At 38.6% G+C, this 26,590-nt stretch overlaps 13 protein-coding genes across 15 annotated transcripts; 5 read left to right on the top strand and 8 right to left on the bottom strand.

The window, feature by feature from the left end:
- Positions 1-828: 828 nt before the first annotated feature.
- Positions 829-1,914, bottom strand: LOC6578917 (glutathione S-transferase 1). Its single transcript, XM_002004780.4, has one exon. It carries the CDS (start codon positions 1,574-1,576, stop codon positions 911-913), a length of 666 nt encoding a protein of 221 aa, XP_002004816.1. The 5' UTR covers positions 1,577-1,914; the 3' UTR covers positions 829-910.
- Positions 1,915-2,007: 93 nt separating this feature from the next.
- On the bottom strand, positions 2,008-2,793 carry LOC6578916 (glutathione S-transferase 1). The gene has a single exon (XM_002004779.4). The coding sequence runs from the start codon at positions 2,735-2,737 to the stop codon at positions 2,072-2,074; it is 666 nt and encodes a 221-aa protein (XP_002004815.1). The 5' UTR covers positions 2,738-2,793; the 3' UTR covers positions 2,008-2,071.
- A 294-nt stretch (positions 2,794-3,087) lies between these two features.
- LOC6578915 (glutathione S-transferase 1) lies at positions 3,088-4,203 on the bottom strand. Its single transcript, XM_002004778.4, has one exon. It carries the CDS (start codon positions 4,199-4,201, stop codon positions 3,533-3,535), a length of 669 nt encoding a protein of 222 aa, XP_002004814.1. The 5' UTR covers positions 4,202-4,203; the 3' UTR covers positions 3,088-3,532.
- A 1,228-nt stretch (positions 4,204-5,431) lies between these two features.
- Positions 5,432-6,444, top strand: LOC6578914 (glutathione S-transferase 1). The gene has a single exon (XM_002004777.4). It carries the CDS (start codon positions 5,532-5,534, stop codon positions 6,255-6,257), a length of 726 nt encoding a protein of 241 aa, XP_002004813.1. The 5' UTR covers positions 5,432-5,531; the 3' UTR covers positions 6,258-6,444.
- Positions 6,445-7,354: 910 nt separating this feature from the next.
- LOC6578913 (chitinase-like protein Idgf5) lies at positions 7,355-9,034 on the bottom strand. The gene is made up of 3 exons (XM_002004776.4): positions 8,821-9,034; positions 8,119-8,679; positions 7,355-8,066 (listed from the first exon to the last, which is right to left on the bottom strand). Exons 1-3 carry the CDS (start codon positions 8,942-8,944, stop codon positions 7,420-7,422), a joined length of 1,332 nt encoding a protein of 443 aa, XP_002004812.1. The 5' UTR covers positions 8,945-9,034; the 3' UTR covers positions 7,355-7,419.
- A 6,381-nt stretch (positions 9,035-15,415) lies between these two features.
- Positions 15,416-15,703, top strand: LOC6578912 (bomanin Short 3). The gene is made up of 2 exons (XM_002004775.4): positions 15,416-15,527; positions 15,600-15,703. Exons 1-2 carry the CDS (start codon positions 15,452-15,454, stop codon positions 15,668-15,670), a joined length of 147 nt encoding a protein of 48 aa, XP_002004811.1. The 5' UTR covers positions 15,416-15,451; the 3' UTR covers positions 15,671-15,703.
- A 29-nt stretch (positions 15,704-15,732) lies between these two features.
- Positions 15,733-16,074, bottom strand: LOC116804143 (bomanin Short 3-like). The gene is made up of 2 exons (XM_032730364.2): positions 15,966-16,074; positions 15,733-15,880 (listed from the first exon to the last, which is right to left on the bottom strand). The coding sequence occupies exons 1-2, from the start codon at positions 16,015-16,017 to the stop codon at positions 15,810-15,812; spliced, it is 123 nt and encodes a 40-aa protein (XP_032586255.1). The 5' UTR covers positions 16,018-16,074; the 3' UTR covers positions 15,733-15,809.
- A 972-nt stretch (positions 16,075-17,046) lies between these two features.
- Positions 17,047-17,455, bottom strand: LOC6578911 (bomanin-836). The gene is made up of 2 exons (XM_002004774.3): positions 17,346-17,455; positions 17,047-17,273 (listed from the first exon to the last, which is right to left on the bottom strand). Exons 1-2 carry the CDS (start codon positions 17,401-17,403, stop codon positions 17,107-17,109), a joined length of 225 nt encoding a protein of 74 aa, XP_002004810.1. The 5' UTR covers positions 17,404-17,455; the 3' UTR covers positions 17,047-17,106.
- Positions 17,456-18,326: 871 nt separating this feature from the next.
- LOC26528096 (bomanin Short 3) lies at positions 18,327-18,829 on the bottom strand. Its single transcript, XM_015163362.3, has 2 exons — positions 18,700-18,829; positions 18,327-18,634 (listed from the first exon to the last, which is right to left on the bottom strand). Exons 1-2 carry the CDS (start codon positions 18,749-18,751, stop codon positions 18,567-18,569), a joined length of 120 nt encoding a protein of 39 aa, XP_015018848.1. The 5' UTR covers positions 18,752-18,829; the 3' UTR covers positions 18,327-18,566.
- A 1,865-nt stretch (positions 18,830-20,694) lies between these two features.
- LOC6578910 (bomanin Short 2) lies at positions 20,695-21,124 on the bottom strand. Its single transcript, XM_002004773.4, has 2 exons — positions 21,008-21,124; positions 20,695-20,921 (listed from the first exon to the last, which is right to left on the bottom strand). The coding sequence occupies exons 1-2, from the start codon at positions 21,063-21,065 to the stop codon at positions 20,842-20,844; spliced, it is 138 nt and encodes a 45-aa protein (XP_002004809.1). The 5' UTR covers positions 21,066-21,124; the 3' UTR covers positions 20,695-20,841.
- A 1,090-nt stretch (positions 21,125-22,214) lies between these two features.
- LOC6578909 lies at positions 22,215-22,831 on the top strand. The gene is made up of 2 exons (XM_002004772.4): positions 22,215-22,322; positions 22,381-22,831. The coding sequence occupies exons 1-2, from the start codon at positions 22,262-22,264 to the stop codon at positions 22,758-22,760; spliced, it is 441 nt and encodes a 146-aa protein (XP_002004808.1). The 5' UTR covers positions 22,215-22,261; the 3' UTR covers positions 22,761-22,831.
- Positions 22,832-22,929: 98 nt separating this feature from the next.
- Positions 22,930-23,543, top strand: LOC6578908 (bomanin Bicipital 1). Of its 3 annotated transcripts, none has more exons than XM_032729998.2 (3): positions 22,930-23,039; positions 23,108-23,374; positions 23,407-23,543. In XM_032729998.2, exons 1-2 carry the CDS (start codon positions 22,967-22,969, stop codon positions 23,356-23,358), a joined length of 324 nt encoding a protein of 107 aa, XP_032585889.1. In that variant the 5' UTR covers positions 22,930-22,966; the 3' UTR covers positions 23,359-23,374; positions 23,407-23,543. The 3 variants fall into 3 exon arrangements, with proteins under 3 accessions (XP_032585889.1, XP_032585888.1, XP_002004807.2); XM_032729997.2 differs by having other exon boundaries at positions 23,108-23,377; positions 23,410-23,543; XM_002004771.3 differs by having other exon boundaries at positions 23,108-23,407.
- A 1,191-nt stretch (positions 23,544-24,734) lies between these two features.
- On the top strand, positions 24,735-25,237 carry LOC6578907. The gene is made up of 2 exons (XM_002004770.4): positions 24,735-24,841; positions 24,915-25,237. The coding sequence occupies exons 1-2, from the start codon at positions 24,775-24,777 to the stop codon at positions 25,070-25,072; spliced, it is 225 nt and encodes a 74-aa protein (XP_002004806.1). The 5' UTR covers positions 24,735-24,774; the 3' UTR covers positions 25,073-25,237.
- Positions 25,238-26,590: the final 1,353 nt, after the last annotated feature.

Below are 26,590 nucleotides of genomic sequence, written 5' to 3'. Positions count from 1 at the left end.
TCTAAATGTATTCCACTTGCTTGTACTGATTATATAGCTATACTATATGTTATACATACGAACAGAGCTTAGCAGCTGTAGCAACTGACAATACATTAATCAAAGAGGCTTGACCAATAAGCATGCATAGATGTCAATATATTAAAGTGATACGTCAAATGGCTATAACTAACTACTAGCTGAATATGATATAAAGCTTTTGTTACTAGCTAAATATAGCCCATAAATATCCAATTTTCACTGGAAAAATAAAAATCTTTCAGTATAAAATTTTTCTATTAGACTTTAGGTTTTTAATTTTATAAATATTATAAACTATTTGGCATTATCTTCACTTATATGTATAATAGAAACAATAAAAATTTATAATGTTCAGCATTTCCTTACGATTCTTGGAAGACCTTTTTATGGCACTCAAAGCTGGAAATCTTATCAAACAATAGATATGCAGGTGCGATAAACTGATAACACTACGTGTGCTAGGTAAGTGAGACACGTGTTTGGGGCATTCGAACTGAAATGGTCATGGTTCGTATAACACTTACATATATTTATGCGAATAATTTATATACAGATACGTATAAGAGTATTGGCTAGAAAGTTAAAGAAAAACTATGTATGCAACTGTGTATAAGACTTTGAGGGCTTAAAACGTATCCCAAATGCTTAAAATTTGTCATAAGCTCCCCTAATCATTTGTGCACGTAAACAAAGTATTTAAGCTGAGTAAAAAATTCACTAAACCTTATTAATGACCAAAACTAACATCATAAGAGAATATTGCTAATCATGCTTACCTCAGCTTTCTGTTCAATAAAGAGAGCCATGTTGAGTGGACGTGCGTTCTGTTTATTTCACATTGAAAATAGAATTGCCACTTACAGTTATCTCTCTGCTCTCTGCTCTTCTCTCATTCGGCCACTGTGAACTTTGCCTTCTTCACTGAAGCTATAAAGAGACGCGCTCCTACCGAATTCTCTGCATAAACTGGCAGCTGTTCCATGCGACGCATCCAAGCTCTCAGTTTGGGATATTTAACGGGATCGATTTCGACGTATGCAACCATTGAGCTTATGGAGGAGATGAGACTAAAGTCTGCAATGGTCAGCTGATCGCCGGCAATATATTCCTGATCCTTGAGAAAGGCTTCCACAAAATCGTAAGTTTCGACAATTGCCTGAATGCGCTCTTTGGGCACCTTTGTCTGGCCTAGGAAGAGAACCATTCGCGTTATGCTTATCAGAGCATGAGCAAACACCACGCCCGACTCAAAGTGCAGTCGTTGATCCACCAATGCACGCTTGTAGAAATCCTTGGGATACAGTGAATCATCCTTGGCATATTTACGCACCAGGTAAGCCATTATGGCGTGCGAGTCCCAGAAACGAACTGGCCCATCCTCCAGCATGGGTACCGTGTGCTGTGGGTTCTTTTGTAGATAAGCTGGTGAATGCTGTTCTGCCTTGAGCACATTAACATTAACATATTTATAGGCTAATTGTAGGGCAGCCAGCGTCATTTTGACGGCACGCGTTGGCGGACTGGGATCCAATCCGTAGAGCGTCAGATTAACCATGTTGCCGGTTTGCAAACTGAACTATTACTAGCAGCCTAAGAGGAAATTTTGCTCAATGTTGTCAAAAATCATAATTATAAGAAAAACGAATCATGTGACAAAGCAAAGCACGCAACAACTAAATACATACTATTTTAATATCATTAGAGAGTCAGCTGTCTCTTTTCACAAATTTCCATAAAGAGCCCAAAGAGCAAGCAAAATTATTTATGGTATTTTGTTATGATTTGATATTCAAACAAAGAGAGGAATTGCCTTCCAAAAAATATGCCAAATTCCAATAGCAAAATAAAAGAAGTGAGCGAAAAATAATCTAAACAAATTGGCAATTTCTCTCTCTCGCTCTTCATATTTCCCTCCCCGTTGCTCTTACTTTCTTTTCCAGTTCCCTGCGCAGTGGGCTTTTTTGATAAAAACATAAACAGCAAAGATTATCGATGATTAGATAAAACAAAACATTTATTACAAAAGAGCTAATGAGAGAACTGATAACACTTAGCCAACTACTGTGAATGGCTTACTTTTGACAGCAGCGACAAATTGCTGTGCACCTGTGCTATTTTCTGCATAATAGGGCAACTGTTCCAATCGCTTGATCCAAGCGCTCAGCTTGGGATATTTGGCGGCGTCGACTGGCACGAAGGCAACCAGAGAGCTGATAGATGAGATGAGACTGAAATCGGCAATGGTCAGCTGATTGCCGGCTACATAGGTCTGATCCTTGAAGAAAGCTTCGACGAAATCGTATGCCTCGGTAATCGCATCAATGCGCTCCTGCGGCACCTCCGTCTTGCCGAGGAACAGAATCATTTTGGCTAGACTGCGCAGGGCATTGGCGAATACGACGCCCGACTCGAAGTACATGCGATTATCGACGAGAGCGCGTTTCACCAGATCCTTGGGATATAGTGAGTCATCCTTGCCGTATTTGCTCACCAGATACGCCATTATGGCATGCGAGTCGGCTATGTTTGCATCGCCATCCTCCAATAGTGGCACCGTATGCTGTGGATTCTTCTTCAGATATTCCTCCGAATGCTGCTCCTTATTCATCAAATTGACAATTTTGTAGTCGTAGGGCAGCTGCAGCGCAGCCAGCGTCAATTTGACGGCACGCACTGGCGGACTGGCATCGATACCATAGAGAATAGGCTTCACCATATTTATAATTTATTTGTGTATTGCGTTTGGCGTCTGAATGATAACTGACCGGCCAATGGGTGGATGTCGTGGCTTTTATATGCACCCGACCCTGAAGAGAGTCGAACATGTTCGTCAAATTCCCATACGTGTTCAGAGTGAACGTAACTGCTGTTAACTTCCCACGCTCTTTAACTTTTTAACTCTCCTAATCGCTGCTGTTACTGCACGCAAGCCCTCACGCATACATACATGCATACATACATACACAAGTTAATTGAGTATGTTTGCATTGATTTCTAACGCCGTTAAAAATAAATGCTAATGCAATTTTTATTAATTACATATATGAAGAGGGAAGAGGGGGAAAATAAGGAGGCGTAAAGTTAATTACTGTTTATTTTATTTGAATGTAAACGTAAATACATTGAATTTAAAGAGAGTATGCATGTGTGGTGCTTAGATGTTTGCTTATTGAACTTTGTGTAGCCTATGCTCTCTTCGGTTTTTTTTAGAAATCACAGTTTGCTAAAAGCTCGTCAGCTGTTCTAGCGCTCTCACTTAATCTCTCATATGTGCATATGCCGGATAGTTGTTGGTTCTCGCTCTTTGTGTTTAGATATTGGTATTCTAACTGTGATCGCACTCTCTTCAATACGCTGACTTGTTATGACTGTGCACTTTCCATGGCATTTCGGTAAACAAATATTTCACAATAAAGAGAATGCACCTATAAGGTGCTCTTCAAATGCATTGTGCAAGCTAATTAACATAGTATGTGTATTAATTTCGTAATCTATTCAAATAAAATGAATTCTAAGCTGCAATTGTGAAATTTTTCGATTTAAGTATTGTTTCCAGTTGAGTCGCGCCTATGCCATTGGCCTCCTCGTAGTAGGGCAGTTCTTTCATACGTTGCACCCAGGCCGAGATTCTGGGATATTTAGCTGCATCTATTGGCAGATAGATCCACAGACAGCTGATTGACGACACAAAGCTAAAGTCAGCTAAGGTCAGCTCGTTGCCAGCCACAAAATCGTTATCACCCAAAAATAGCTCCACCAGATCATAGATTTCAGCAACGGCTTCGATTCTAGACTGTTCGATGACAGTTTCTCCGAGCATTAGAATACCTCTTGTTATCGGGCGCAAGGCGCCGGTGAACATGAGACCCGAATCGAAATGCAACCGCTGGTCCACGATGGCGCGCTGATGGTGATCCAGTGGATACAGTGCATCGTCCTTTCCATATTTACCCACAAGATATGTCATTATAGCATGCGAGTCCCAAATGCAGCCTTCGTCGTCCTCTAGCATCGGCACAGTGTGCTGTGGGTTCTTTTCCAGAAACTCGGGTGTCAAATGCTCTCCATTTAGCAAATTAACGTGCACCAGTTCGAAGGGCAACTCCAGCGCCTTGAGTGTTAGCAAACAGGAGCGCGTGGGCGGACTTGCCTCCAAGCCATAGATTAAAAGTTTAACCATACTTCCGCGTTGATTGATAGAAGGTGACTAACTGCCAGGTCCTAGTCGACAGGACCTTATATAGTGGTGGGGAGCTTGGGAAATGTGGTCTGCGTCGAGGGCCACGTAGGTGGTCGGTGTATTTAACCAGCTGTAAGAGGAAGAGCTGTGCCATTAGTTCAACAAACTCAGCACGATGAAATACAAACGATAGTTAAATATGCACCCAGTCCCATATACCTTATATTAGGGGGCGACTCTTTTTGAGATAGTATATCAAATTATGTAAAAGTGCTTTTGTTGTTTCGATACTAATTAGGCTAAATTTTAACAATGAAGCAGATTAAAATACTGTTTAATAAAATATGAACAAATAAGAAATAATATTTATAAATATTTTAAGAACTTTATAATTATATTATAGCATAGTAAAAAAACTAAAAAAATATTAAAAAATTATAAATAATAAATTATTTTTCATTTATAAAACATGTGCAAATTTCAAAGATATAAATATAAATATAAAAGATATAAATGATTGCTAAAAAATTATGATTGTTATTATTATTAATTATTATATTGCTAAATTAATTATTATTATTAAATTACTATTAAAAATATATTTTAAAATATTAATTATGGCTTAATTTATTCTTGAATATTTTTAATATGTTAAAAATTTGTAAATATTTATACATATTTATTTAAAGAACTAATCTCTAATAAGGAAATGTGAAACCAAACGCACCTGCAGCTGCTGCTGCTAAATTACTGGGTATCTATGGCTATTAAAATTGATTTTACAGCTATTTCATTTCGATTAATTTAAATAATTTATGCATTTCAGCCACACGCAAACTGTTCCCCACAATTTGAATCTTTTATGTGATTTGCTCACGGGCTTCATGTGAATGTATATTATATATGCAATTGATATAGAATAAATGGCATATGTATGTAAATATATATGTATGTGTGTATATACTTATGTACATCAGATAAATTTAGTTTTAGCCCACTGACACTTGGGTAAACATTGAGGTAAGAGATAAGGTCTAAGTACTAAGAATTAACAAAAAACACTAAATAAGAAATGTGTAATGAAAATAAAACGACTTAAACTTGCAGCATTATGACGTCTTTAGATTATTTTTGTTCGTCTTTCGAATAATTAGTTGTTGGTATTATCTTATCTTATCTACTGACTTAAATCATGCACTGCCTGATGGCAGCTGTCTGGGTGGCAGCAGAAACTCAGCCGGCGCAGTAGCTGCTGGGCAGTTCGACTAGATATAGTCTAGTCGATATACTAGATATCTATCCATATATACGTATATTCACAATCCGCATCATGGTGCTCGTCCTGTTTGGCACTGAATTGAGTCCGGGTGTGCGCGCTGTGCTGCTCACGTTGCGCGCCCTGGAGCTGGAGCACGAGTTCCGGCACGTGGATCTGCTTGCCGGGCAGCACTTGGAGCCGCATTTTGTGCGCAAGAATCCGCAGCGTACGGTGCCGGTGCTGCAGGATAACGATGCGTGCATCTGGGACTCGCATGCCATCATGGGCTATCTGGTTGGCAAATATGCCTTCACCGATGCCCTGTATCCGCGCGATCCGCTGAAGCGTGCCTTGGTGGATCAACGATTGCACTTCGATTCGGGCATTTTGTTTGTGCTCTTCAAGCAGCTGCAGCACCTGATCTTCCAGGAGGAGGTGACGGAACTGCCAAACGTCCTAATAGAGCAGCTGCACAAGGCCTACGATCTGCTCGAACAGTTTCTGGACGGGCGCAACTATTTGGCCGGACAACTGCTGACCATAGCGGACTTCAGCATCGTCGCAACGCTCAGCACTCTGCACCTGAGCTATGCGCCCGTGGATGCTGCCAAGTATCCCAAATTGAGCGACTGGCTGACACGAATCTCCCACTTACCGTACTACGAGGAGGCGAATCAGCGGGGCGCCCGCCGAATGGCTGAGATGGTGCGCGCCAAGCTGCCCAAGCAGTTCGACAAGCTCTGGCTCAAGGCCTTCGAGGAGATCAAGAGCGGTGCGGGCAGGCAGCCACTGAAGTAAATAACCACTGAAACGAACGCACCGCAGCTTATGATACTTTGTGTTGTGCTTAATTTAGGAAAGGATTTGAATATATTTCTCAAATTTCATCCTTGCTTCGCTCCTATTAATTCAGCTTTTTGAGAAACTTTTCTTAACTTTTTGCGCTCATTAAAATTTGAAAAAAAAATAAAAACAAAATATCGTACCCTTTTTTTTTTATTACAAAAAACAGGAGACGCTTGAAAAGCGCAAAGTTTTTGCCGTGTCGTGCATGCTGAAGTTGTTAAATCATAATTAATTTATGACGCCGTCAGCTAGGACTCGGAACTCCGGGACACGCCGGGACACGTCGGGTGTCGCGTGTCGGAAGTTTGGAGTTCGGGCTGGCAGCGTCAGGTGTGCGGGCCGGGCGGGCTGCCTGCCTAAATGCCTGGCTGAGCAATGCTGCCGCTGCCTTAGCCTTGCCACGCCCACCGGCCGTTGTCCCTTCGTCTTGGCAAGGAGTGCGAGGCCAGACCGGGTTGACGCAGGCAAACTAATTGGTTTAATTTCAACTTTTACTTTGGACATTCGTCTCGCTGCCGGCCACGCCCTCCACCCGCCACCCACAGCGGCCACCTGGATGTTGGGTTTGTTGTCAAGCTTTCTGCTTGGCCAGATTCGTTTGCGCTTAATGCGACGTGTTCATTTTTTTTTTTTACTTTTTTGCATTTCCCTTGTACGAACGAACTTTGTTGCGACTTTTTCCTTTTTTGCTTCGCTGGCTGTATCAATTTATTGTAGCATGCTTTTAGGCGCTCTTTGAAATATCTCACTCACTCTGTGTCCCTATGTATCTGTGTCTCTCTCTCCCTCTCTCTATTTCAATTGAATTGGTTTTCCACCTTATTTTTACCTTTTTTTTTTTTGCATGTTTGGATGCTAAGGACTTTCCATGAAAAGCGGCTTAAATGGAAAAGCTTCGATAGAAGCGAAACACTATTCCCATAAAATACATTTTTTATGGGCGAAAAGCCGCTTAGTTGTTGTAAGCCATATTTGGATTTAGTTAACATGAGAATATAGAATAACATGTATATTCTATATTTTATATTTCATATTTTATATTTTATATCTTTATATTTTATATTTTATATTTTACATTTTATATTTTATAGAATCTCCTTTATTTCTGAGCCACTCACAATTTATATTTAATGCTTCTAAGTATGGGAAACTTTTCGCCCGCACATTGGCCTCTGAAATCATCTAGGGACAGATCGTGGAGGGCCACACCGCCCAAGCCCTGAGCTCGGACGAAATCAGCCTTTATCGCCGCCGTGGTGGGATCCTCGTAGCCCACCCAGATGCCGTTCTCGCCATTGTCGTCAGTCGCTCGATAGGCATAGATGCCGAAACGCTTCGTGGGATCGCCCACCTTGCGCAGATGGTCAGCACTCGTATCCTTGCCCTGGCCGAGATGACGCTGCAAGAGATCACAAATCTCTGGCCAGCTTAGCAAGCCGGGCTGATTCGTCTGCCTGCCACCGGGAGCTGGTCCCTCCGTATCGGCAATTGGCGGGAATCCAGTGATGCCCGAATCGCGCGACATTTTCCACGAACGTCCGTAGGTCGTAATGCCGATGTTCAGCTGCTGCGCATTGGCCGTGTGATTGAGCCAATACTGCACCTGCTGGTTAACATTGTGCCTGGCATCGCGATCGTACATGTCATACAGCGGAGCCGGCAGATCCGCTTGCTTGGGATCCCGTTGCGGGGTCTGGAAATCGTAGGTGCCCAAATTGACAAAGTCCACAAAGCTGAGCACCGATGGTACATCTATGAAGACTGCAGCAGAGAATGAGGAGGGTTTTCAGATGGTATTCCATTTGGTACTTACGCTCTGCATCCACATGTGGCAGCATGCTGAGCGTCAACAGTTTACCGTTGCGCTGCAGCTCCAGTCGCAGCTCCCTGACAAAGGAGGCGAACTGCGCCTTGTGCTCCTCGGCCTTGGGATCAATGGAGTTGCTGCTGAACCAGCCCTTAAACGAGGTCCAGGCACGCTTCAAGGCGCCCTGCTGCCGCTTGGGCTTTAGCAGCGGGAACTGCCAGGCCAAGTCCAAGCCATCGAAGCCATAGTTCGACAGCTCCTCTCGAACGCTGGCCTTGAAGCTGTTGCGATGCTCCGGCTGCTCCAGTAGGCTCAGATATTTAACGCTATCCGCCACTCCCTCAGCATTCACATCACGCCCACCGCCCACAGAGAGCAATATACGCAAATGTGGATGCTTCCGGCGCAATGCCGTAATTTGACTATAATGCTGGCGATTATAGCTGAGCTCGGGATTCAAACTCTTGATCTTAAAGCTCTCCGCATCGATGCCGGCATAGCCATAAATCAGGTAGTTGCAAAAGCCTAAAGCGGGCTCCAGTTCCTGCAGCGAAAGTTGTGCGGGACCTGTAAGCATAACAAAAACATGAAGCTATGTATATATGTGATAAATATGTCTATATGTATATGTGATGTACACATGAAATAGAAGAGATAACCCCCCGTTTCACCCGGCCATTTGGCATACAAAGATTAGCTCTTGCTCACCTTCACGCACAAAGCTCGACGCATCGTAGTAGCAAACGAGCTTGGCCACATCTGCTTGGCTTGAAGGACAGCCATCCAGCCAGAGCAGACCAGCTACCAGGAATATCCAGCCTTTAGGCAACATGTCGATGTGTGTGTGCGTATGTGTGTGTTTGTTTGTAGAGGAGAACAGTGTGTGCTTGCTTTGACTTGGGCTTAGAGACTGCCAGTCGGTGTAGCTGAACTGCTGCTGATAGCATGAATAGAAAAGACTTGAGACTGAATCCAAAACAACTCAGTGATAAGGCGTGCAAGGGAGATGGCATTACTTTGATTATTGTCGACGAGAAGTTGTGCACTAATTGGGCTTTGTCATAAATCAGAATGTGTATGTGCGTACGCTGACTGAATTACATGTAAGGAGAGATATGTATATATGTATAATAGCTTTTCATCAATTTTTCACGCTCGAAGAGACAATTTTCCAAAACACTGAACAATTTTAGCTACTTATCTATGCAACATCAAACAATTACTCAGTCACTTAATAAGTCAATCACTTGGATCAGGCAGTCAGGTAAATGAGTCTGCAGCTCAGTTGCTCAGTCACTCAGTCACTCAGTCGGTACATTAGTTCAGCAGTCAATCAATCCATTAATATTGAGTCCATCAGTCAGCTAGTTCCTTAGTCAGTCAATCAGTCAGTCTTTCAGTCAGCCTGTCAGTCAATCAGTCAATTAGTCAATCATTCATTCAGTCAATCAATCGTTCAGTCAATCAGTGCTCTAGTCAATCAGTCAGTCAATCTGGCACTCAATCAGTTAGTCATTCACTCAGTCAATCAGTGCTTCAGTCAAACAGTCAGTCAATCGGTCTGTCAATTAGTCAGTCAATCAGTTAGTAAATCACTTCAGTCAATCAGTCAGTCAATCGCTCAGTCAATCAAAGTGTTTATTGATCAGACAGTAAATCAATCAGTTAGTCAGTCAATCGGTCAGGCAATTAGTTGGTCAATCAGGGCCTCAGTTAATAAATAATCACTTTTACTGATTACTGAGTCAATCAATGAATCAACTAGCTATTGGATGAATCAGCTTAGCTCTCCCTTAGCTTATTTTTTAGTCAAGCCAATCACCCAATCAATCATTCAGTCAGTCGGCTAGTTAATTGACTAGTAAGGCTATCAAGCAATTTAATCAGTAAAGCAGTAAGTTTCAAGCAATCAAACTTCATTAGTCAATCATTCAATCAATCAATAAATTACTTAGTCAGTCACTCTGTTCCAAATCATTAACTCACACATAATACTGAGCGCATAAGATAGTCATTTAGTCACTTCATCAAGTCGATCAATCGCTCAGTGCAAACTTCACTGAGAATAGTTCACTTTTGAGTGGAGTCTTTGACAATTTCTATACTGAATATGATATGATAGGGATGGAGATTATAATCATGTCATATATACATATATACAAAAATGTGTATATATCTCTATTTATTCTTCTCCTTTCAGCTATATCACATATCAAAGAAAACTTAACCAGTTTCAATATTCAATTAGCTCACATCAACTTTTCACTTAGTCGCATTTGGGCTTTTGTCAGTGTTTTCTCTTAGTTGCTTAACAGCATTTCAATTAGGAAGTGTGATTAAAACATCAAGGCTTAACGCATTCCAAGGCTTTACACATACACACTTATTTATTTATATATACACATGCATATACATATATACATATAGCTATAGGTGTATCTATGGCTAATGCAAGACAACCACCAAAAACGCAAATCCCCAACTCGACAAGGAGCAGATTGAAATGGATTTCAGTGGGCTATGTCTAATGGGGTTGTGTGGTTCAGAGTGAAGTAGGCTTTGCTCTCACACACTCACACCCACACACCCACACATACTCCTACATATACATATATGGAGCTGTCATTAGTTGCTGTCGCTTTTGCCAGCGGCGCTCTTTGGCTCTTGTCTCTGGCTCATGTCACTTTGACGCCATCACACCTACACATAAAGCCAACAACATGCCATCCCCTTAATACGCCTTGCCATCCCGCTGCCGCACACACTCCTCGCTACCCCCAGGCTACCTCGCCTCGCTATTCCCAGCTGACAATAATGTTTTGTGCCCAGCTTAAATACATTAAAGCATTCGCTGTCTAACATACAACATGGAAAATGATGAGCCACACTCACACACAGCCTCACCCACACACACACACACACACACAGCAACTGGCACTTAAAACGTGCTGAGTGTCCTTTAGAGGCTTTTACGTCTGCCCTCGAATGCTTTTGCCCAGTTGATTAGCAATTTCGCTCACGTGGCGCTATTTGTTGGCTTCAGTGGGCGTCACTGAGGCTGGGTGGGGGCGTGGCAATTGTTGACTGTTGACTGTTGGCGTTTATAAAAATAATTTTATTTTGCATGTTTTCTTTCCTGTGTGTGTGTGTGGGTATATACATAGATGTATGACATGTTCATAGCAAAACATTTTCCTATTTCATCATCTATTTCCTTTTTCAGCTCTCATCAATTTGGTTTCCTTTTAGCCAGCTTGTTGCTGCTTGGCCTGAAGTGTTTAACCAAATCCTTTGCGTAATTACTCTGCAGCGACTATAAGCTCAAACTCCTCCCTCGACTCAAATCGCACAGCTCAGCTCCTGCTTGCTTAAGCGCCAGCCTTACCCTTGCGTCCGTCTTTAATAGATTTGTCCCCAGGGCCAAAGGCACAAAGGCGAACGTAAAAGGCATTTAAAATCTCCGCCCCATCCAGGGCTGTCTTTCATAATGTTTTCATTTTGACTGTAGGCCGTTTAAATGTTTTATGTGCTGTGGCTTAAGGCATAAACTCTAAATACGTATACGCCCTGTGCGACGCGCCTTAGAGATGCAACAAAAAACTTCCGATTCCGTTTGTCAAAAAAATAAACATAAATTTTATAGAATGCCAACGCATAAAAACCACACACACACACATACTAAAAGCCATAAAACTAACCACAAAAAAGAACACACACACACGCACAACAGCAACAACCGCAGGGCGTGGCAAATCAACAGAATATTTCATATATGGCCAGGCACAGACGCCCTAGCAAAAGTGCACACATGCTCATGGACACGCCCACAATTGCCCACACACAACAGCAAACACACATACACATACATCATACACACACACACACACGCACACACTGACACACTCCACAGGTTGACAATAAAACTCTGGTCGTAATAATAAACTAATAGTGCCCCAGCTGCCAAGAAATGCCTCTGACTATCTTTTGTTCTACTCCCGCAGTCGACTGTTATGCATATAGAATACACACACACACATACATACACATATATGTGTGCATATATAAAGTAGATATATAGAAATAGAAATATATGTATATATATGTGTCTGCACAGGCTGAGCTGCGTCTCTGTAATAAAATGGGGCATTGCGGACTTTGTGATGGATAAACTGTATATGAAAAGTTTTAAGGAATTAGCAAAGTCTGTTATGGTAAACTAACAACAGCAGTCAGTTAATAACAGTATGTTAAGTGTAGATGTTAAACGTAGGTAAGGACCTACTTGACTTCTTGTGTAGACCGCTCAAAATTATTAATATAATCTAATAAATAATAATAAATATATGTATATAAGAGAAGAAATATTTATAAAAGAAGCTCTACTAAAATTTTATTAATTTTTCTGTCTAGGAACCTTGAATAATAAATGTAGTAAATGGTAACTTAAATGTTGATCATTAAATATAAAATATGGTATATATTCCTTACCATATTTAATATTTAGGATTGATAGCTTACCCTATTTAGTATTTCTTATCTTACACAATAAATTCTCCATCAGAATGTGAACGACTCCATACTTCAGATTTCAGAATAGACGCCGTTTTCTATAAGCCACAATCTATAAAGTATATTTAATATTTTATGATTTACATTTAATTTATTAAGTTCTCCATAACTTTGTACTTTGCATTTTTTACTTCATTACCTTTCCTTTTCTATACTCCAATTATTTCGTATTCTTTATTCTGCTTATTCCGTATTTCTTATTCCTTACGCCTTACGCCTTATTCCTTATTGCTTGTTCCTTACTCCTTACTCCTTACTCCTTACTCCTTACTCCTTACTCCTTACCCCTTACTCCTTACTCCTTATTCCTTGTAACTTATTTCTTTTCCTTCCTCAATTTGAATTTCATAAGCAGGATTCTGTATTCTAATTTCCATATTACACTTTTCGTAGCTCAGATTACATATTATAAGTACATATTTCAAAATTTCAAATTTCATTTATGGTTTCCATGTTGTGCATATCAAACTTATATTCTATATTTTAAGTTTCAGCTCTACTTCCCCCCATTCTATATTTAATTTTGCTTGTTTCAGTTTCCGTATTCCCAGTTTCGTCTAATGAAACCAATTCCCTCACAGCTTAAAGCGCATTGCAGCTTCGTCTTAGCACGCACTGCCTAGAGGCAGACATACATACATACATACACACACATTCCCGACTCTGCCTGTATCTAACTCTCTGCATAACAGCTTTTGCCACTGACATATTTGTACACACTTACACACACACCTATACACACACACACATATGCTCAACCTCTATTCGTATATGCACACTCATGGCATATTTTCACACCAGCTTGAGTAAATAGGCCCTAGCTTTCTTAGGCATAGCAGCCAGCACACCCGCTTATTACAGAGCCCACAGCCAACCCCACCCCACCCCCCAAACACCCCTCACACACGTGAAAGCAAAGCGTTGGCTAATGGTTTTGCGAGCTGGTGAAATTTCTCCCGGTTGTAAGTCTTTAATATAGCTGACCTGCCCGTCGATTGGGTGATTAACTTTTTGGGCAACATCTGTTGGCTGGGTGGTTATCTGTGTGCGTGTGTATGTGTGTATGTGGGTGGGTGGTTTATTTGGCGTAATTAAATTGTTAACGCACACGTGTCGTCTGTTCGCCGCGTTGGCTTTGGCGTATTTATGCATGTGCATGGGTTCATTTAAGCGTAATGCTTTTTACATTGACAAATGTGGCAGCAGCAGCAGCAGCAGCAGCAGCAGCAGCAGCAGCAGCAGCAGCAGCAGCAACAGCAGCAGCAGCAGCAGCAGCAACATCCACGCTAATCCACCCAAAGCCAAGCTGTGACATATACACAGGGAGAGAGAGAGAGAGAGAGAGAGAGAAAAGCGAATGAGATAGCATGCTTCATTCCCATATCCTTTTTGTGTACCTCCCAATTCCAGTCTCTGATTTCAGTTCACTTTGCATGGCTTACGCCCTTGGCTGGTGTTTTTAATGCTTCATTGGCTTAATTGCTAACCACACACACGCATACGCATACACACACACACACACACACACACACACACACACACACTGATACATATGCCACGCAACTCTTAGCCAACGTAACTGAATTCAACCACAAACACGTTCATATACTTTTTCACCCGCCCAACTCGTTGGCCATGTTCAAACTTTTCTAAATGTTTCTCTTTAAGGGCTTTTTAACTTGGGCTTTAAGATTTCCTTGTCGTATGAAATATGTACTTAAAAATTATAATATTCTATAAATTAGAGGGCAATTGCTATATAAGTAAGTACATTCTATTATATACTCTATACTATTTACGATACCAATTTAATATATTTTACTTAACATGTTGTCTACTGCATTTCCATCCTAGTGGATGCATCTAATGCATATCTATCCCTCCATATCTTATTGAACTCATTATATATCCCAATTAACTCAGCTATTATTAACTCTTTAAACACCAAATTCGGTATGCAGTCTTTTTAACGTTTTTTATAGAGTTCTAACAAAATTCCATATTTAGCTTTTAAAATTTTACACAATATTTTATAGTCCTACATACCCAACTTGATATTTAATGCTATGTAAAAATAATTAAGCTGATTTGATTACGTCTACATAGTTGCTATAAGTAATCGCTTATTTCAATATACGCATTTAATATTTATATATTTACATATGCACATGTATCTGTCAGCTGTCTATGTATTAACTGAGGTGATAGCAGGTAAATACCTTTTACATGAATGAATTGTATTTTCAATAGACTAAAGACAGTTCAGAATAGGTGTTCGACTTTTGTATACCCTAACATAGCAGCGAAAAGATGATACAATGTGTGAGAGAGAGAAAAAATATTAGATAAAGCTAGTATGAATTATCCAACTATTGATCGTCTTGTCTTTTTTCTCTCCCCCCCTGAATTTCCACCTTGTAGAGTATCAAAGTCAACTATACATTATATGAAACAAATGTCTGTCATATTTATATTAACAAATCTCAATTTACTCTATATAATCAATAGGAAAAGTGATAGCCGTACGATCCCTACCTTGATCTTATCAGATCTTAGACTGTCGTCGACAAAATAGTTAACCTAGCTATGAGTCTATCTCAGCATAGACATAGATTAAGCAAGTGCGCAATTTCAATAAACGATTATCAATAAAAAAAAACTATATAATTATAGTAGTTGAGTCAAACCCCAGATCGGTATCGCTATAAAAGCGACTCGTCGAGCAGCTCCCGCGAACAGTTTCGTTTGAAAAATCGCAACAAGAGGAAACATGAAGGGATTGTCGTTGGCTTTAGTGCTGTCTCTGTCGTTGGCTGTGGTGCTGTCTCTGCTGGCTCTGGCAAATGGTAAGTGCTAGTCGGGCATGCCCTAAATGCATACCCCAATTACAGTTAATTTCAATATGCATTTATTCACAGCTAATCCGCTGCATCCAGGCAATGTGATCATCAATGGCGATTGCAAAGTTTGCAACATTCGAGGCGATTAATAATATTAAATAAAAGTTATAATTTTAAATAAATGTTTTTGTATTTTTAAAACAAATAGTAGTATGAAAACATTTTCTATTTCAGCATTTTTTTCGCTTTATGTGACAATTCAGGTAAACATTTAAAATTGTAGCTGCTTCAACCTCCGTGCACATTGCAGTTGATGCAATGTCCATTGATTATCACATCTCCAGGTCTCAGAGGGGTTGCTAAAAAGAGACAGAAAGAGACAGACAGAGAGAGAGAGGGAGAGATTAAAGAACAGTTAATAGTACTCATTCACTCTCTTCGTACCACTGGCCAGTGCCAAGAGACCCAGCAGAAACGCAATCGATAGAATTTTCATCTTATTCAGAGTCAACCTCGCAAACGGAACTGAAACAACTGCAATCACCTTACCGACTTATATAGCTAAATAGACAACAGTGGACTGCTTGTAGAAATATATGTGTATATGTCTATATATATACTATATAGTTGATAACAGGTCAACTAAGAGATTGCTTGGGAAAATCCGCACAATTAAATATGTATATGCAAAATGTTTTTATGGGGTGCTTAAGTCGAGTTCAAATGACGTGAATGGCGTGAAGAAATAATTATTTTCATATTTATTTGGAATTTTTATTTGGATAATTAGACAAAAATTTACTGAAAATATTTATGTATATAAATATTTTAGAATTTTAGATTAATGCCAATACTCATATATAAAATGTCATTTTAATGTACAGAGTATTGAAGAATATTACAAGAAGGGAAGAGAAGAAAAATAAAGAGTTAAAAGAGATAGATTGTAACAGATAGCGAGAGAAAGAGTAGCAGAGAGTCAGAGATAGAGGGAGAAAGTAAGAAAAGAAAGAGTGAGAGGGATACAGAGAGAGAGAGAGAGAGAGAGAGAAAGAGAGAGAGAGGAAGAGAAGGAATGAGAGAAACATAGAGAGGGACAGTGAGGAAAAGACACAGACAATGAGAGAAAAGCGGAAAAGAGATAGGGAATAAGAGAGAGAGAGAGAGAGAGAGAGAGAGAGAGAGAGGGAGAGAGAGAGGGAGACAGAGGAACAGGTGAATAGAGATAGAGCGAGACTGAGGCATAGAGAGATGGTAAATGAGAAAAAAAGTGACAGAGAAAAAAAAAGAATGCGAAAGGGAGAGTCAGAAAGTGAGCGATACAACAGGAAAATAAAATATAAAAGCTGACAATTAATTAGAGAGGAAAATCTAATAGATTTGTTAAACAAAGCTTATATTACAATCACCTAGAAGCCGCTGGGAAAATAACGTCATCAATGTCGTCTGAGAAAAAAATATAGGCACTTAGAAAATACCCTGTAAATAAAATATAGATATATTCATAAGTAAGATACATTCTTAATATTTTTTAGCATATATTAAACATTTGTTTATTTAAAAAATTTTCATTTAAAAGCGACTATTAATGAACAAATTTGCTTATAATATAATACAAAAGTCCAAAGCCCACAGCGCCTGATGTCAAGGCCTGACGGCTCGAGGCAGAGATTGGAACAACAATGGAATCGTCACCCTCTGGTCGATTGCAATCGATGCATTTTCCATTGATAATCACCTTGCCAGGCGTGGCTGTTGGTAAAAGTATATATGATATACAAAATATAATATAGGGTATTAACTTTCAGTGAACATCTCAATTACCGCATACAGCAGCCAGAAGGCAGCCCAAAAGCAGCAGCTGCAATGCAATTGATTTCATAGTCACAGCAACGATTCCACACGATCTGAATCGTAGTCGTCTATATCATGCACTTTTATATAGGGAACAATTTACAGATTCGTTTGATTGAGACTAAAGTCAGCTTGGCATGCTCTCATCACTGCAGAGATAGTATTTCCTAGGTATTTCCCAGCCTAGAGCAGCACAAATAATTTGATCTCTGTGAACTCTGTCAATTAGATGAGAATAAAATGAAAATAAATAGAATCCATATTTTTAGATGATTTTCAAATATATATATTATGTGAGCAAGTGGAGATTATATAAAATAATGATTCGGCTGAGAGATACTCTTTATGATTATACTTACAATCTGGTAGAGAAAAAGAGAGGCACTGGGAGAAAAGGAGAAATGGCTAGACATAGAGATAGAGATATTCCGAAATAGAGACGGCAATAAAAAGTTAAAATGTTCAAATGCAGGTGTGAGCGAGATAGAGATAGCCATAGAGTAATAGACAGAAATAATCAAGCACTAAGAAAGAGAGATAAACAGAAGAAAATCTGGAGGATGACATATAGAAAGAGCTCTCTCTCTCTCTCTCTCTGTCACTCTTCCTCTCGCTCTTTTTCTTTTATGTTCTTCTTCTTCAAGGAAAGTGAGGAAGCTTAAATATATAGTATATAGCTTCTATGCCTATCATAGGTCAATATATATACATATACATATATATGTTAATTGTTAATTGATAAAGATTAAATGATATCCATGAATAGTAGAGAATTTATGCTGACCAGAAGGTACATGGCATATGGTTAAGCATCATATGATAAAGCACTGAAACAATATATTACGTTTGATTATAATTGAATAGTTTATTGAGCGTTTATTATTTTCCTTTTTTTTTAACATTTGAAGGCTACAAGAAAAATATGTAAAAAATAGTTGAAAACAGTTTTACTTAAAATCTGTACATATTTTTGTTGTATATTTTATTTATTTGCTAAAAAAAGGCATTAAAAATTATAATTTAACATTTGGTGGAGCTCTTCCTACTGTGGTTGTACTTAAATGCATAATATTGAACATATTTGAAACTAAATTATTTGTCTATTGCTCTTGTGGCTAAGTCTGCGGCTGCTGCGGCTGCAGTTGTTCATTGCTCCTGCTGCTCCTGCGGCAAGAACTTGAGGTCGAGCCTTTAGGCACGCACATTGCACACTTTGCAGTCGCCGTTGATGATGACATTGCCAGGACTGAGTGGGTTAGCTGTGTGGAGGATTAAAATTTAGTTGAATGCTCAATTGCGAAATCTCTTGAATAGTTCGACTTACCACTGGCCAGAGCGAGCAGGCCGAGCAGAAAAGCGAGCGACAGGAATTTCATATTGACTTGGCTTTGTTTTTGGGTTTGCACGACTGCTGTGAAGACTCTGGAGCACTTGCGATTGCACTGATGCCAAACGACTTGGTCAGCCAGCCTTTTATAGCAGCCGCGCTCAATGTGTTTTTGCACCGCGTTATCAACTGATACTGGGACTGCAGCTGGAGCTTTGAGCTCGGCTGAATTGGAATTGCCCAGTGTCGGGCTCAGGCTTGAAAAATTCCCAATTGCGTTGCGAGATAGGCTCGGATTTTACTCTAACCAGAGATAGATGGATAGATGAATGAATACCTGAAATTATATCAATTAATTTTTTTTGACCATCTCTCTGTCCCGCTCTTTTTTTTCTGTTTCTTTAGTTTCATCTCTATTAATCTCAGGTTCTTCTTTAACTCTGTCTCTCTCACTAATTCTCTCTCACTCTGTCTCTCTCTCTCTCTCTCTTAAAGTCTTACTAACTCTCTCTCCCTCTCTTCTCTCTCTCTCTCTCTCTGTTTCTCTTAAACTCTCACTATCTTTTTCTCTCTCTGCTTTTGTCTCTTTCTCTAACTATCTCCCTCTCTCTCTTTTTATCACTCCATTTTACTCCATCGCTTTCTCTCGTCTCTCCCCCTCTCTATCTCTCTATCTCACTTTACCATATATATAACGCTGAACTTGAGTTCAATTCTCATTACAGGGTATCTCTCTCATGCATCGGGCACCCAGTGACTTATTATATTGCCGCACTTGTCTCTGTTTACAATCGAAATCCAATATTCAATATCAATTGCGACGTTCGAAGCGTGGCGCCCCACAGTTCTATATGTTAATTAACTGAATTTCGTAATACATTTCCGACAAAGCGCTAAAACGTGTTTTATATCCAAACGCTGCTGTTGTTGTTTTGATTGGAAAACAAGTCGAAACATGCATAAATTCCAAGAAAAATACAGTACACATGCAGTTCTATAAAACTGATTTTAATATTTATAGAGAATAGTACAATTGTTAAAAGCAGCTGAAGATATGACGTGCTGCGTCTGTATATTAATTAATTGATATAATTATTGTTAAGCGTGTAGGCCTTTGACTGATATAATTATAGGGTATGTAAAAAACAATGAGCACAGATGACACAGATTATAATTTCTAATAATTTCTAATAGTGTTGATAATGAATCTTTGTAGAATGCTTATAGAGTATTTACAGCCTTCAGATAACTGTTTACGCAATTTCACATTACCCTGTAAGTAGTTAATCTTTGGCATATACCAATCACTATGTGGAATTTTGACTAATTATACTTTTATGATATGGACATAAGATATATTAAGGTGCATAAATATTTCATATAGTATATATAGAATAATTATACATAGATAATATATGTAATTAGTATATAAAATATAAAATTATATATATAGGAAAATTATACATAGATAATATAATTAATATATAAAATATAAAATTACATAATATATAGTCTTATGTAGACCTATATGATTTACATTTTTGTATATCATAATAAAATATTTTCCATACGCTCAAGACAGGGTATATATTAGTTGGGTATTGTAAATATTAAGAATATACTAACAATAATAAAAAATAAATAAATACAGATGTATATAAGTTAATTTTTATTGGTTGTTCGTTTCAATGTGATAAATACATATAAGCAAATTTAATCGTTCAAGTTTGTAAATGAATGCAGTCTGAAATACCTAAGAATTGTTTACAAATCAAATGAAAAATATTATATATTTATATTACAAATGTTTGTATATTCAAGTGTGTTCCAAGTTTAGTAGATATATATATTTTAATTCTAATATTTTAGTATTAAATTTCGTTCATATATATATTTTTGATTGATTCATTAATGATCTCAAGTTTCCCCAGCTAGAAAAATGTTTTCTCATATAATATTTAGAATTTCTGAATAATGAAAACTCTATGTTGGTTTTTAGTTTTTCATTGTAATTATTATATATTTTATTTATATTGCTAAGTTGATTTTGAAACGCAGTGAGTACATAAATATATTGTGCCAAGCAGATTGAGGTAAGCTAGGAGAGGCTGAGCCGCAGAGGAAGGCCCTTCGGTACGTCTATTTGCCGCCATGGACATTGCAGTATTTGCAATCGCCATTGATGACCACATTGCCTGGATCGGGCGACAATGGAACAGCTAAAGTGAGAGAGGACGAGGGAGAGAGAGAGAAATATATTTAGCTAATACATATATCCCATTCTGCTTGAGCATTTGCTACTCACCATTGGCCAGAGCCAAGAGACCGAGCACAAAGACGGTAACAACTGAGAAGAATTTCATGTTGATTCGCTGTTGTTGATTGTTGGTTCGACAAAGGCTTGAGTTGAACTGATGCTGCTGACAGCTCAGCTACGATCTTATATTCTAGCTGGGCTAAGCTGCAATGCGATCGGGAAATTCACAGAGCTCAGCTAGAGGCGAACGATCGTACGGGAATGTGGAAATTCCCGGTTATAAACCGAGTAGACGCCGCAAGTGCATTGCTTATCATAGTCGCTGGGACTTTTCAAATATGGAGCATTAGGTCTGTATAGCCAGTTGATATGCTGTTCTGAGTAGCACCTTCTTTGTTATTTGGAACTCAGTTAAACTATTAGATATATATTATAATAAGGTAATAGGATAGAAGAGTGAGCAGTTTGCTTTCTCTCTCTCTCGCACCCTTGTTCTTTCTATCCTGCTCTGATCCTTTTCCTTCCATTTCCTTTTCATTACCCCTACATCTCTCTCTCTCTCTGTCTGTATATGTCTCTGTCTCGTTTTCTCTCACTATCTCTCTCTCACTCTCTCTCTCTCTCTCTCTCTCTCTCTCTCTCTCTCTCTAGCTATCTCTTTCTCACTCTCTGTCTCTCTCTGCCACTCTTTCTTTTCATCTAACCCTTTGTCAGCAGATTCTCTCTCTGTCAATCTCTCTTTTTCTCTCACCCTCTCTCAGTAGATTCTCTCTCCCTCTATTTTCCTTTCCTTTTCAATTCTTCTATCTTCTATCGACTTCTATCTACCGTTCTTCAATTTTACGTTTAAAATGGCTATTAAATAATCATATATGTTAATCTATATACGCAGTTAACGATATATACTTTATATAGTATATATACTATATATACATAATACACTTTCTTCTAATCAGAACATGAAACGTGTCGCGAGTTCAGCTTTGTTCAACAGCTGTCGATAGCTGTCAAGGTATTGATAATCCGGGCAATTCCACATGATATACATAAATAATATTTAAATATATATGTACATATTTATATTCACATTTCTAGCATATACAGTTTATGTAACATATACACTTTGTATTTAGTATTTCTAGTATGCATAGCATTGGGTCTACGCTGAGTAGAGGGCAATCTATCGATAGCTCCAGCTGAATCTCTATCTCGATTGCGAATCGCGCACGATTCTAGCCAATTTCGCCCCCTCGAAGTTAGTATAAAAGATCCATTGCAGCGAGCAGAGTTAAACGGAACAAAATGAGGTGCCTGACGCTGCTCGCTCTCTTGATTGTTGCGCTGCTCGCCACCTGTGCCAGAGGTGAGTCAAGTGCCACAGGTATACGATAAGGGATTACGAATGGGAATTGTTCTTCCAGCTGGCAAGGTGACCATCAATGGGGCCTGTGTGGATTGCCATAGGGATGGCGCGACAACACACCGACCCAGTTCATCGCGAGCTCCTCCGACCACGCCCAAGTCCAAGTCCCGGCCTAAGAGCAATAAGAACTCGGATGAAGACGATCTTGATGGCTGGATGCTGAGCCAGGGCCAGGGCCAGGGCGGCTATGGAGCGCAGAGTATCTGGCGAGGCGGTCGCCACAGGAGGCAGATCTATCGTCAGCAAATTATCACTGATCCGGGTCTAGGCAGCGGAGGTGGCTGGTCAGGTGGGCGTGTGACCACAATCAATACACGTGGACGTCCCGGCACCTATGTGCATAACGACGATTGCGTCGGCTGCAACATAAACGGCTAATGGAGCATGTAATGGGGGGGGGTTTCGATTATAAATCCAATAAAAATACTCTCCAGTTCCAGCTAAAGCAATGCTAGTTGTTGACCTTGTCTAATCCAACCGGTTGCAGCTTTGCCTCTGGGTAATTCCAGCACTGTCTATGATAAGCAAATCAAAGCCCTCCAAGCTGTATATAAAGCCGTTCCGTTCGTCTCATTGCTGAACAGATGAAATTCACATTTGCAATGCGCTTATTTGCTTGTGCTCTACTCTTTGCTGCTTTGCTGGCCATGGCAACAGGTAAGCATCAACAGTGGCAACAGTAGCAACAGCAGCAGCAGCAGCTTATCCTCTACTCCTCACTCCAGCTGATGTTGTCATCAATGGCGTCTGTCAGGATTGCTCGCCGCCTGATGCTGAGACTTTAGTGGTGGGCGATCGGGTGTACAAGGGTCGCCCCGGACAAGGCACTGTCTATATCAATGGCCAGAGTGGGCGTGGCAGTGGCAGTGCAGCCGGTGACAGACCCTATGTGGTGCCCGAGGGCTATAGCGGACGTGTGCCAGGCGGCTCCTACGTCCACAACTCCGACTGCAATGGCTGCGACATTCGCGGCTAAATTTCACTGTATTTGCATGAACTGAAATAAAGCTGTGCTGTATAGGGTATGCCAAGTTGTGCTTTTGATGGGTATGCAGAAGGGATATACATGGGATATATATATGTTTGACTAGCTGCAATTTAAAGAGCTTATGTTAGTGAAAGAAACCAAAAAGAAGCCAACAAGAAGAAGCTTTAAAAAGCTAAAACGCTAAAAATAATCTGACATTGTCTTAAAATATATAAAAATAATTTTAAATTGTTTTTTCCTAAATTATATTTAACTTTTATCTTCACTAAAAGTAAAAATATTATAAAAATCTACAATATTATAAATTTTATATTCATATTTTTCTTTAGAATTCTGCTTAACAAAATTTTGTATTAACATTTTCAAAGTGTTCTTTAATATGGCTTATTTATTTTATATTTTTACATGCATTTACATAAAGCTCGCGAGTCTTTCACACTGCCCTCGTATTTATTTATATTTTATAAAAATAAAAAAAAAATCTCATACAATGTACAGGACATTATATCAACAAAGCTTGAAAATCTTGTCTCAATGAGTTTTTAACTATGATTTATTTTCAATTGATTATTATTTATTTATTAAGATTTCATTCTAAATAACAATTTGTTAAGCCAGAGCGACAAAGGCCTTCATGCATTCAATTTATTATCATATTATATTATTATATTAAAATTACCATTTTTATTAAAATTTTAAAATTCTAAAATTTGTTATATATAGTTCTAGAAATTATAGAAATATTATACTTGATTATAATTATTTTTTTTTGTTCTATAAAATATATGTGATATATACATAGAAATTTTAATCAAGCTATACGTACATATAAAATAATATAAATTATTATGTAATTATATGTGTTCTCTCTAACAGCGTAGATAAGAGATTTTAAATATATGAATTTTAATCATTTCATATGTAGATTTAATATAATAAGAATATTAATTATTATAATATTTTTCTCTATAACATAATATGTATTGTATAACATAATATATAACATAATGTATAACTTAATATATTAGCTTTAATCATTTTATGTACTCACGTTTCTTTTTAAGCACTTTACAGGGTATCTAACAGTCTCCTATGTCACATACTAACAACAATTGCAAAAATGAGTAATACCCACCATCATTTATGCAAATAATATTATTATATTGGGTCGTAGGGGACTTACATTCGATTCTTGGGCAAGCCCCAAGCCCAGTTTGAACTGCATTTCCCAACGTCCGAAGCTGCTGACATTTGCTTTTGCTTTGCTTTGCTTTGCTTTTGCTCAGGGGGAATTATTTTGCAAATAAATCTCTTTGCAATGATAATGCGACGACAACTGTTGTGCGTCTCTATATAAGATGCTCCGCTCTTAACAAATCTTATTCAGTGCTTCAACCCAACGACATGAAGTGGTTCGCTCTGTGCGTTTTAATGCTGGCTTTGCTGGGTCTGATTGCTGCGGCGCCTGCGGGTAAGAGTGTTATATACTTATATAGAATATACCAATTAATATATAATTAATTATCATTTATATTCATATTCAGGTCAAATACGTGTGCGCACCTCCTCCACAACGAAAATTCATGTGCGCAATGGCAATATCAAGTGGAATGGCAATTGCCACAATTGCGACATTCGCACCACCAAAAACACCGCCCAGGTGACCAGCACGAGGACCAAGCAATGGACACGTAAATGGTAAAAGGCCATAAAATGAGCTTAAGTAATTAGCTTAATTAACTTAATTACTTAAGTATTTATAATTGGAACTCTAAAGCTGCTGTCTAGACAAAAGTGTGTATTTATATATAGTCTTAATATTTATTTTATAATTAACGAAAAAAATGTGTCATAATATAGTTAATTAAAATAACAGTATATATATATCTCTATATCTGTATTTTTATATACATTTATTTCATATATTTTCAAAGAAATTATGGGATAAAAAATCATGTACTTCCTCTATCCAGAACGTTGCACTACTTGCATATTAAACGTTCTCGTCTTATATGTCTATCGATAAAAATTTCGATATTTCTTAAATATAAATACGACAATATATAGCGTGTATTATACATATATTATTATATAGCTCTCTTATCAGTAGAAAAGGTCCATAACAGTTGACAAAAAATTAGTGATTCCAGCCTTGAAATATTATTGAAGGTTATGAAGGGTTTGAAGAAACTATGTATATAGGTATAACTGTCTCTTCTGAGTCTTACAGCATTAGTAGTAAGTTATTTGTGACACATTTTCTGTTTAGCCTCTCACCATAAAACTAAGGAAAAAACAGATTTTTCTCGATCTATTGGACGTAGCTCTATACCTTCAAGTCTTCTGTTTTAATAGTACCCAAAATAAATAAAATTGATACTACACTAATAAAAAAGAAGATAGGATAGTAAGATGATGTTAAACTAAAGCCAATGTGCTCCTCTTACCTTACAATAGAGTATTAAACATTTGTGAAATTTCATTAATTCACAAAAGTTTTCAACTCTAACGAAACTCTTCTAGAACTAAATCAAATTTTAAATTTAAGTTGCTCTCCTTTCTATATTTGTTAATTTTCAGGCTATTCCATTTTGCATTCAAAATTTAACAAAACTCAAGAGCCTAAAAGCTACAACTTATTTTCAGACATTGGGCCGTTTCATTATATTTAATTAATTAATTTTAAGAAAATACCCAAAATAATTTCCAACTTATTCTAAGCAAGTCGTAAATCAGCCGAAGCTGCTTTGCCACTCACTGCTTTAGACCAAGAAAATATATTTTATGGTGGTAAAAATTGCCTTCATTTGAGTATTTGGTGGTGCGATAGCTGTTGCCGTTGGTGGTGCAACCCTTTCTGGATTTTTTTTTTGGGCCAAATGACATTACACGTGTTTCTTGTCTACAAATTTTTATGTGGCCTTCGCTATAAAACCTGCCGTTTCCTTGAGCACTCTGTTTTCAGCTGCTGCTCTGCCTCGTCTTCCTCTGCTTCTTCATTCACGTTGTTCGCTTTTTATTGCCAAAGTACGAAGCCAAACCGCTGTGCGCCTGTAAATGACTCCCCGGGCACCTTTATATTGACTCGTAAAATTGCGACATTTAGAGCGAAAAACCCCCCGCCAGCTACAGCTACAAGGCGACTAAGCAAACACCACTCGACCCTATTCCTCATTCACTCAGTCGAGTAACCATCTACCCGCACTTCCGGTCGTTTGTC

The sequence above is a fragment of the Drosophila mojavensis genome, unplaced genomic scaffold (assembly GCF_018153725.1).
Source record: "Drosophila mojavensis isolate 15081-1352.22 unplaced genomic scaffold, ASM1815372v1 contig_80, whole genome shotgun sequence".
Classification (NCBI taxonomy): Eukaryota; Metazoa; Arthropoda; class Insecta; order Diptera; family Drosophilidae; genus Drosophila; species Drosophila mojavensis.
Note: the sequence above shows the minus strand (reverse complement) of the source record. Positions and strands in the feature narration are given on the sequence as shown.

Coding starts and splice junctions, on each gene's coding strand:
- LOC6578909 (XM_002004772.4), top strand. CDS start 22,262: ATGAGGTGCCTGACGCTGCTCGCTCTCTTGATTGTTGCGCTGCTCGCC. Junction 22,323..22,380: donor GCTCGCCACCTGTGCCAGAG/GTGAGTCAAGTG, acceptor TTGTTCTTCCAG/CTGGCAAGGTGACCATCAAT.
- LOC6578913 (XM_002004776.4), bottom strand. CDS start 8,944: ATGTTGCCTAAAGGCTGGATATTCCTGGTAGCTGGTCTGCTCTGGCTG. Junction 8,680..8,820: donor GTCGAGCTTTGTGCGTGAAG/GTGAGCAAGAGC, acceptor TTATGCTTACAG/GTCCCGCACAACTTTCGCTG. Junction 8,067..8,118: donor GCCACATGTGGATGCAGAGC/GTAAGTACCAAA, acceptor TCTCTGCTGCAG/TCTTCATAGATGTACCATCG.
- LOC6578907 (XM_002004770.4), top strand. CDS start 24,775: ATGAAGTGGTTCGCTCTGTGCGTTTTAATGCTGGCTTTGCTGGGTCTG. Junction 24,842..24,914: donor GATTGCTGCGGCGCCTGCGG/GTAAGAGTGTTA, acceptor ATTCATATTCAG/GTCAAATACGTGTGCGCACC.
- LOC6578912 (XM_002004775.4), top strand. CDS start 15,452: ATGAAGGGATTGTCGTTGGCTTTAGTGCTGTCTCTGTCGTTGGCTGTG. Junction 15,528..15,599: donor TCTGCTGGCTCTGGCAAATG/GTAAGTGCTAGT, acceptor ATTTATTCACAG/CTAATCCGCTGCATCCAGGC.
- LOC6578914 (XM_002004777.4), top strand. CDS start 5,532: ATGGTGCTCGTCCTGTTTGGCACTGAATTGAGTCCGGGTGTGCGCGCT.
- LOC6578916 (XM_002004779.4), bottom strand. CDS start 2,737: ATGGTGAAGCCTATTCTCTATGGTATCGATGCCAGTCCGCCAGTGCGT.
- LOC6578911 (XM_002004774.3), bottom strand. CDS start 17,403: ATGAAATCAATTGCATTGCAGCTGCTGCTTTTGGGCTGCCTTCTGGCT. Junction 17,274..17,345: donor CCTTCTGGCTGCTGTATGCG/GTAATTGAGATG, acceptor TTTTACCAACAG/CCACGCCTGGCAAGGTGATT.
- LOC26528096 (XM_015163362.3), bottom strand. CDS start 18,751: ATGAAATTCCTGTCGCTCGCTTTTCTGCTCGGCCTGCTCGCTCTGGCC. Junction 18,635..18,699: donor CCTGCTCGCTCTGGCCAGTG/GTAAGTCGAACT, acceptor TCCTCCACACAG/CTAACCCACTCAGTCCTGGC.
- LOC6578908 (XM_032729998.2), top strand. CDS start 22,967: ATGAAATTCACATTTGCAATGCGCTTATTTGCTTGTGCTCTACTCTTT. Junction 23,040..23,107: donor TTTGCTGGCCATGGCAACAG/GTAAGCATCAAC, acceptor TCCTCACTCCAG/CTGATGTTGTCATCAATGGC.
- LOC6578915 (XM_002004778.4), bottom strand. CDS start 4,201: ATGGTTAAACTTTTAATCTATGGCTTGGAGGCAAGTCCGCCCACGCGC.
- LOC116804143 (XM_032730364.2), bottom strand. CDS start 16,017: ATGAAAATTCTATCGATTGCGTTTCTGCTGGGTCTCTTGGCACTGGCC. Junction 15,881..15,965: donor TCTCTTGGCACTGGCCAGTG/GTACGAAGAGAG, acceptor GTCTCTTTTTAG/CAACCCCTCTGAGACCTGGA.
- LOC6578917 (XM_002004780.4), bottom strand. CDS start 1,576: ATGGTTAATCTGACGCTCTACGGATTGGATCCCAGTCCGCCAACGCGT.
- LOC6578910 (XM_002004773.4), bottom strand. CDS start 21,065: ATGAAATTCTTCTCAGTTGTTACCGTCTTTGTGCTCGGTCTCTTGGCT. Junction 20,922..21,007: donor TCTCTTGGCTCTGGCCAATG/GTGAGTAGCAAA, acceptor CTCTCACTTTAG/CTGTTCCATTGTCGCCCGAT.